Here is a 9,777-nt window from a genome sequence, read left to right on the forward strand (position 1 = left end):
TTGCAAGATCCTTGTCACGTAACAAAACAAGTTTTTAACATCACGCCCTGTCGTTAACATATTAACTAGCCCACCCTTTACCAGACTAATAATAGTTTAATCCTTCACCCTAAAAAACAAATACGTCCCTACTGCTTTTATATATTTTCATACGCTGTTTGACCTCAGACCAATTATAGAAGGACCTGTATCACACTCACAGTCACAAGCAAAATTGTCTGTCATTTTCTGAGGAAAACGAGCTTCGATTTTATATATATCTTATACTAAACTAGAAGTTTTTGCCCGTTTTTTACACCTCCTTCAACTTCACAAAAACATTTTTAAGGAGCTCTTTAATCGAGGAACACAATTACAACTATTTAAAATCGATTCTATAGAGATAGTTTTTGTAATCGCATTAGATCGTTGATCATATACTTTGACAGAAAAGTAACGTCTAGCTGGGCAGGTCCAATACAATAATTGGTCTGAGTGTTTGACAGACGTTTCCAATGTATCCAGCTGAAAAATTAGCGAAAAATCAACAGCACAAATTGAACGTATCAAAAGAGGTTCTTACTGACCATTATGGGTGTAATTATATCCAAAGTAACAGCCAATTAATATGGCTCTGACAGGCCAAAGCCTACGTTAATAAGAGGTCGGGACTTGAAAGAGTCTTGGTAATTAAAAACTAATATTTTTAAATAAAAATGCCTCGACTGCTGTGGCCTTTATTACGATGGGTATCTTCAATAATAAGAAAATTGATCATATATAATATTTACTCTGATGTAGGTATGTACAAATTAAACATAACATCCGGTAATTATTGTGGTATTCAACCTACGAGTTACTTTAATAAAAAAGGAGTTATTTTGCCTAGCTTGTTGATTTCTGCGCCTTTTATTGAGAAATCAAAAATATTTAGAGATTTCTATTTGACAAAGATTTGAATTTGCGAAAAAAAATGGCATTGTAAAAAGTAAGTAGTTCAGTAAATTTCGTAGCTCTCAGAAAACATATACTATGCACAAAAATTAAGGGAGCAGAAAAAAATTCAAATTTTTGGGGGATTTTCAACAGGCTGTAACTTATACAAAAATGGTCGTACAGCAAAAAAATAAAAAGCAAATTGTAGCTCTAAGTGTTTAGTTTTTGGATCTGAGTTTGAAAATTTTATTTTGATAATATTTTTCGTAGAGCTGTAGAGCTGTGATAGCCCAGTGGATATGACCTCTGCCTCCGATTCCGGAGGGTGTGGGTTCGAATCCGGTCCGGGGCATGCACCTCCAACTTTTCAGTTGTGTGCATTTTAAGAAATTAAAAATCACATGTCTCAATCGGTGAAGGAAAACATCGTGAGGAAACCTGCATACCAGAGAATTATCTTAATTCTCGGCGTGTGTGAAGTCTGCCAATCCGCATTGGGCCAGCGTGGTGGACTATTGGCCTAACCCCTCTCATTCTGAGAGGAGACTCGAGCTCAGCAGTGAGCCGAATATGGGTTGATGACGTGAATATTTTTCGAGTAATCATAAGAAAACCACCGAAAAAAAAATTTTCGAAATTTTTTTGGGTTTTTTTTTAATCTACGGACGTGGAAAAAATTTTTTCGACTCAACCTCCATATGGACCGGATAGCTTGTTTATTCAGATTAATTTCGTTTTTTTTAAATCTCGATACGAGCATTTCTCGCTGAGATATCGATGTTTGAATGGAAAAAGATCATTTTGTCTTTGATTACCAATATATATAAATATACTATATTTATTATTATTATTTTTTTGTTGCACTAACACGCATTTAATTACATTAATTCCTTTATCCAAAGGTTGTCTGCACTTTGCACATACTTGTTTTCTATGTTTTCTTTTGTCTTCTTTGTTATTGTGTTTGCTTTGTGCAATAAAGTATAAATAAATAAATAAATAATATTGCTTTTAGAGTTAAATGTAAGTTTGTCCGTTTTTTCTGACCACCTATTAAGATCCATATTATTAGATTCAAGATATTTGTTCAATTATACTTCAGTAAACAGCTCACTAAAGGAACTGTAAATCAGGGCTGTATATTTATTTTCATATAGGGGTAAGTAGTTCTTTTTCCATTCCACACATCGCCCGGTGTCCTGGTGCTTTTACTACTGTAACTTAGTGGCAATGGCTTATAAAATCTTTCTTTTTTCTTTTACTAACACGCCAAAACAATTTAACTGTAGTTTGTACCTTAAATAAGTTACCTTTATAACTTAGAGGCACAAATATTCGCCCATTTTAGTATACTAGCGCATATTAATGTGGGCGGATAACTGATCTGAGTATATATATATATATATAAATTATACTTTTACCTCACAAAGTTGAACCATTCTAGAGTTATCTAATATCAAGTTTGATTTTTTTTTTTTTCTTTTTTGGTCAAAAAAATCTGAAGATGCTAGAGGACGGTTAATAATGGAGCTTCTCGCGAGTGCAGACATGATCATTGCCAACGAAGGAGTAGCTCCGACTTTCCGAAGAGGCGTTAAGAAATCAACTCCAGATATCACCATTGTCAACCCCAGCCTAAGACAGAGAGTATCACAATGGTAAGTACTGGATGATGACAGCTTGAGCGGACATCTATACATAAAGTTCCACATACTTCAAATGGAAATAAAACCGGTATAAAATTTTTCACCAGGCTGGAGGTTAGATAAAATGGACCGAAATGTTCTGGAAAGTTTCCTAAAGGAAGAAAATATTAGTACACCACTTGAACTAATAGACAGCACCACGAAGGCGTGCGAAAAAGCTATGCCCAAGAAAGGAATACGCAAGAAAGCACCGGTATACTGGTGGAATGAGCAAATAAGAGAGAAGAGAGATTTCTGCACCAAATGCCGGAGAAAATACACTCGCCAGAGACGAAAAAAGTACATAAACATCTCCAACAAAGAGGAACAAAACGACGAAGAAATAAGACTTAGAGAGGAATACAAGTCCGCAAAAATAGCTCTACAACTGGCTATATCAAAGTCGAAAGAAAAACAGTGGAAAGAACTTTGCGAAGAAGTAGACAAAGATACTTGGGGCTTGGGTTACAGAATAGTCACCAATAAATTGCGACGACAACCCCCAAGTCTAAATATGGCACTGATTAGATCAGCGGTCGATGTCCTTTTTCCTATCCACGACGACTTCTGCCGGATTGCAGAAGATGCTTCTCAAACAGTTGAAGTGACTACAGAAGAGATCAAGTCAGCTGCAAAAAGCCTGTGTGAACGTACCAATAATATAATTTTAAGGTTGGCAACTCTGTTGGTCCGCCATGTTGTGGCGTCTTACCTCTTCCTTGTAAGCTGTGTAATGTGTGACATTGTATTTTTCACTAATCTAATTATCTTCAAATAAACAGTGGGCGTACGCATAATAATTGTTCTTTAATTGAAAAGTCCTAACAGGTTATGGTCCCAGTGACCTACTGTTTAGGTGAAGATATAGGTTTAAACACGTGCGAGCGATTGTCTTTTGTCGGCGCTTGGGTTGGAGCCGGGAGCGAGTACGCGGCGTGGTACAAGCAGTAACCGGGGTGGTCGTGCGGAGTTTCAAAGTACGGCGAGGTTCTGCGGGGCGAGTGAAAATATGGATTTCCACACTCTTCAACAAGGTTCAGCAATTAAGCTGGAGGGGCAGAAAAATTGGAGCGTATGGAAATTTCAACTGTCAGTCACACTAAAAGGAGCGGATTTGTTTTCCATTGTGACCGGTAAGGATAAGGAAACTGATAATTATGATGCCAGGGACGCAAAGGCACAGGTGATTATAGTGTCAAGGTTAACTGAGGCGGTGATGGTTCATGTCTTAACATGTAAGTCTTCTGAGGAAATGTGGAAGAAACTTCATAGTGTTTACGAGGCGAAGTCAGCTACTAACACACTGATGTTACAACAGAAGTTTTTCCAGTTTAAGTATGAAGGCGGGGATTTAGCAACATTTTTGTCAAAGTTACAAGAAATGTCTTGTCAGTTAAAGCATGCCGGTGAGGAAATTTCAGATAAGTTTTTAATTACAAAAATCTTGATGTCATTACCTGAGTGTTATGGTCATTTCATATCTGCATGGGAGTCTGTGGATAGTGATAAACAAGTATATGATGACTTGGTGGCTCGACTTTTAGTTGAGGAAGAGAGAGTGAAGGCCAGAGGTTTGGACAAGGATGGTGAAAATGTAGCGCTTCATGTTCAACAGCATAGTAAGTTTCAGACAAAGAAATGTTTTAAGTGCGGCAAAACAAATCACTTTGTGCAGCAGTGTAAAAGTAATGTTGATAAAAGAAAGTGCTTCTTATGTCATGCGATAGGACATTTGAAACGGGACTGTCCTAAGAGAAAAGCCATCGATAATGATCAGAGTGGGGGTCATGCGTTTATAAGTCATGTATTTTGTAGTAATATAGACATGTCAAGTGATAAATGGTTAATTGACAGTGGTGCAAGTGAACATATTAGTAAAGATTTGTCATTATTCAAAAACTATAAGGTAGTCTCAAATCGCTATGTCACTGTAGGCGATGGGCGATGCTTACCTGTATCTGGGGTAGGTGATATTAAATTAAAATTGTTTGATGGTAATAGGTATGCAAATGCAACTTTATTTGATGTTTTACATGTGCCTGATATTAAAATAAACTTATTTTCTGTAATGGTTGCAATAAGAAAAGGTTATGTTGTAAAAATGCTTAATGACAAATGTTGTATTTATAAAGACAGTTTATTATGTGCAGTAGGGAATTTAAAGGGTAAGTCCTACATGTTGGATGTTCTATATGATGAATGCAACAATATGGTGGATGTAGCTACTGTATCATTGTTGTCTGAGTGGCATGAAAGGTTAGGTCATCAAAGTTTGGATTATGTTAAAAAGGTGTTAACAGATAACAATATTAAATTTAAAATTGATAAGGAACAGTGTATAGCATGCTTGCAGGGTAAAATACATAGAGTAACATTTACAGAGAGTACTAGGTGTACTTCTCAACCTCTTGAATTAGTTCATGGTGATGTGTGTGGACCTATGGAAGTGGAGAGTGTCGGGGGTAGTAGATACTTCTTGCTTCTAAAGGATGATTACACAAATTTCAGATTTATTTACTTTCTAAAATATAAAAGTGAAGTACCATTAAAGTTCAAACAGTTTGTTAGTTGGTGTGAAAGACAGATAGACTTTAAGTTGAAAGCTATTCGCACAGATAATGGGAAAGAATTTATTAATACTGAAATAAAAGACTTATTACTTCAAAAGGGTATTGTTCATCAGACAAGTATAGAATATACTCCTCAACAGAACGGTAAAGCTGAGAGGGAGATTAGGACATTGGTAGAATCAGCGAGGTCTATGATAAGTAGTAAGAATTTACCTAAAGAGTTGTGGGCTGAAGCCATTAATAATGCAGTGTATATCATCAATAGGACAGGCAAAAGTAAGGTAGAAGGTGAGAGTCCTTACAAAAGCTTGTTAGGTAAAAAGTTCAGTATTGAAAGTTTGAAGTATGTTTTTGGTAATATAGTGTTTGTGCATATACCAAAAGTAAAAAGATTAAAATGGGATGTGAAAGGTGAGCAAGGGATCTTTGTAGGTTATGAGGATACCAAGGGGTATAGAATTTATTTTCCAAGTCAGAGTGAAGTCCAAGTGAAAAGGGATATTATATTTTTAAGGGATGAAAAATTAAAAAATAATACAAATAATACACAAGATATTATGATAGAAATACCAGAGATGACACAGAGAGAAGGAGATTCTACATCGAGTGAAAGTCAGGAAACAGAAGACGAGTACCTTGAGCTAGAGAATGTGTCAAATCCAACATTGACAACAGGAGAAGACTCTAGTAGTGAAGAGGAAATAGTGACAAGCAGAGGTAGAAGAGTTGTAAGACCAGGATGGCAAAAGAATTATGATTTAGGTTTTGCGGTATGGGGTGAGGAGCCTAAGAGTTATAAAGAGGCCATGCAAAGTACTGACTCTGACAAATGGAAAGAAGCTATAAGGTCAGAGTTACAGCAATTAAAGGATAATGGTACATGGACAGAAGTAAATAGTGTACCAGAAGGAAAAGAGTTAATAAGTTCAAAATGGGTCTTGAAAAGGAAGGATAATAATATTTATAAAGCTAGGTTAGTTGCGAGAGGATTTGAACAGTATGATATTGATGAATGTGATCTATATGCACCAGTAGCAAGATTAAACACATTTAGGATCTTTATGAGTATAGCAACTAAGTTTAATTTACAGGTGTATCAGATGGATGTATGTGGAGCATTTTTAAATTCAAAATTGGATGAAGAGTTATATATGAGTATGCCTGACGAGTCAGATGTTAAAATTGTAAAATTGAATAAATCTTTATATGGTTTAAAAAGGGCACCTAAGTACTGGAATGAAACTTTTACAAATGTCATGTTGTCACTGGGTTATGTACAATCTAATAAAGATAATTGCTTGTTTTCTAAATGTATAGGTGACAAGAAAACATTCTTGTTATTGTATGTTGATGACATATTGTACTTTGGAAATTGTGAAGCACAAAGTTTACAATTAAGAGATGTTTTGTGTAAACAGTTTAAAATGAAAGAAATGGGGGCTTTAAATAAATTTCTGGGTATAGAAACTAAGCAGGATTTGATTAATGGGTGTACTACTATTTCACAGAGAGAATATATAAACAAGCTGTTACATACATATAATATGGTAGATTGCAAGTTGTTATTGTTACCTATTGATAAAAATTATAATTTTCGTATACTTAAAAGAGATAGTTCAGAGAGTGCTTATGTAGAGAAAAAGTGTAGAAAATTAATAGGTAGTTTAATGTATTTGGCCATGGGTACAAGACCAGATATTTGTGCAGTTGTAACTATTTTAAGTAGGTATCAAAGTTGTGCATCTGAGTTATTGTATAAGCTTTTAATGAATATTCTAAGATATTTAAAAGGGACATGTGACTTAAGTTTGTTGTATTACAGAAATAGGGAAAATAATGTAATGTGCTATGTTGATAGTGACTGGGGAGGGTTAAGTGACTATAAGTCTACAACAGGGTGTGTATTCAAAGTGTTTGGATGTTCGGTTATTTGGTTTTCTAAAAAACAGTGTACTGTCTCATTGTCTTCTACAGAGGCAGAGTTTATAGCTTTGTGTGCAGCGACAAGTGAAGCTTGTTGGCTAAGAGATATTCTTTCAACATTTGGGGTTGTGCAAGTTATTGATATATTTGAAGATAATCAGTCTACTATTAAAATGGCACAAATGGCAACTGGTATTACTAGGGTTAAACATTTAGGGATAAAATAATCTTTTGTTTACGAAAAGCTGGAAAAGGGGATTATAAAATTAAATTATATTAACACTGGAGACCAATTAGCAGATATATTCACTAAGGCTTTAGGGGGAACTGTATTTAAAAGGTTCAGAGAAAGATTGTTTAATTTTTGAGATTATTTGGGAAGTTATGTTATTTGTGTTAAGGGGAAGTTATTTTATTTGTGTTAAGGGGAAGTTATGTTATTTGTGTTAAGGGGAAGTTATGTTATTTGTGTTAAAGTGAAGCTATTTTATTTTGCTTAAAATATTTTATTGGGGGGTGGTGTGAACGTACCAATAATATAATTTTAAGGTTGGCAACTCTGTTGGTCCGCCATGTTGTGGCGTCTTACCTCTTCCTTGTAAGCTGTGTAATGTGTGACATTGTATTTTTCACTAATCTAATTATCTTCAAATAAACAGTGGGCGTACGCATAATAATTGTTCTTTAATTGAAAAGTCCTAACAGCCTGAAATTAAAAAAGGCTCCAGGGCCCGACCTCATTTACCCCGAAGTGGTCAAAATCGCGGTAGAGACAATCCCGGAAAAAATTAAGGGCGTTCTAGACAAGGTCTTTAAATCTGGCATTTTTCCGTCAGCTTGGAAGATAGCCAGTCTGGTGTTGCTCAAAAAAGCAAACAAACCTGCCGACGACCCAACCGGATACAGACCTATCTGCCTACTAGACAGTTACGGAAAATTGACGGAACGAGTACTCCTAAACCGAATTGAAAACCTACTACCCGAACACGGCGGACTTTCTAATAATCAGTACGGTTTCAGGAAAGGTCGCTCAACCCTGATGGCGGTACAGGAAATAGTACGAACTGCTATAAAGGCGAAGAGTGGTACACAAAAAACCCGAAAATTGTGTGACCTAATATGTCTAGATGTCAGAAACGCTTTTAATTCTGCCTCCTGGAGAGAGATAGTTCTCGAACTTAAAAAGAGAAAATTCCCCGGGTATATACTAAACCTTGTAAGCAGCTATCTTGAAGACAGACGCGTCAAAGTTAAAGATTGTACGGGAAAAGAGGATGTTATTAAAGTCAGCAGTGGGGTGCCCCAAGGATCAATCCTAGGGCCGACTCTCTGGAACATTCTATACGACGGGGTTCTCCACCTTAAACAGGAAGAGGGCATCCAGCTAGTGGGTTTTGCCGACGATCTGGCGCTAGTAGTTGTTGCAAATACAGAGAAATCTCTCATGACTAGGGCAAACACAGCGCTCCGACGAATCAATGCATGGATGAAGGAAAAGAAGCTTGCTTTAGCACCTGAGAAGACTGAGGCTATTGTTTTTAGCGGAAGGCGGAAACTAGATCCAATAAAGTTTGTAGTTGAGGATATGGCAGTTGCTCCTAAAGAGCACGTTAAATACCTCGGGGTGTGGCTCGATAAAAGCCTCAACTACAAAAAACACGTTGAAGAGGTCGCCAAAAAATCCCAAAACTTGGTCGAGGCACTGCACAAACTGATGCCAACAAGAGGGGGACCTAGAGCGAGCAAGAGGAGAGTACTGGCTTCGGTAGCTCACTCCGTTATTCTCTACGGAGCGCCGATTTACGAAAATACCATGAGAGTCGAACTGTATCGGAAAAAATTAGAGGCAGTACAGAGGCGGATGGCAATAGGCATAACTCCAGTTATGCCTATTGCCATCCGCCATTGCATATAGAACTATCTCCACAGACGCAGTACTTGTTTTAGCCGGTCTTGTCCCTGTAGACAAACTAATTAGAGAACGCGCGCAATCTTTTCTGGATAAAGAATCGAGTTCACATGAACTACGCGAAAAGACCCTGACGGAATGGGGAACAGAATGGTCCGCGGGCGGAAAAGGGACGTGGACGAGGGAGCTAATTAAAGATCTAAAAAGCTGGCATCAGAGGAATCATGGAGAGATGGACCGATGGCTCACGCAGGCTCTGAGCGGTCACGGAGTGTTCAACACCTACCTCTTCGCAATAGGGAAATCTCCCTCCGAAAATTGCTACTTCTGTGGAAAAGAGGACACTCCGCGACATGCCATATTCGAATGCCCTGCCTGTGACGATCTGAGAGGGGCGACACATGGGGTAGATGGCCACGTAGACTCCGGCAGCCTGATTTCGCGTATGCTGTCAAGCGAATGCGAGTGGCAGAAATATGCACAAATGCTCCGGAAAATAATGATAAGAAAGGAAGAAAAGGAAAAAGAGGAGAAAAAGAAATGGGAAATACCCTAGAGGCAGTAAGCACGATGTAATGCCATGCAGTGCCGTGCTAACTCTGACGATAAAAAAAAAAAAAAAAAAAAATATCAAGTTTGAACTACTACGCAAACGGTCAACAATAGCACATTGAAAGTAACCACCGGATGCTACCACCCCGCGGGCGGCATTATACCACCATCGACCACATCTCTTGCATTATTTATACACTGATCCTAACGGTAGATTTCAAGA

General features: G+C 37.4%; 1 protein-coding gene across 1 annotated transcript; it reads left to right on the forward strand.

Annotated features, from left to right (window-relative positions):
- The first annotated feature begins 2,685 nt into the window (after positions 1 to 2,685).
- LOC128198524 (uncharacterized) lies at positions 2,686 to 9,008 on the forward strand. The gene is made up of 6 exons (XM_052884421.1): positions 2,686 to 3,250; positions 4,145 to 4,219; positions 4,328 to 4,404; positions 5,284 to 5,458; positions 5,723 to 6,017; positions 8,318 to 9,008. Exons 1-6 carry the CDS (start codon positions 2,686 to 2,688, stop codon positions 9,006 to 9,008), a joined length of 1,878 nt encoding a protein of 625 aa, XP_052740381.1.
- Positions 9,009 to 9,777: the final 769 nt, after the last annotated feature.

The sequence above is a fragment of the Bicyclus anynana genome, chromosome 11 (assembly GCF_947172395.1).
Source record: "Bicyclus anynana chromosome 11, ilBicAnyn1.1, whole genome shotgun sequence".
Lineage (NCBI taxonomy): Eukaryota > Metazoa > Arthropoda > Insecta > Lepidoptera > Nymphalidae > Bicyclus > Bicyclus anynana.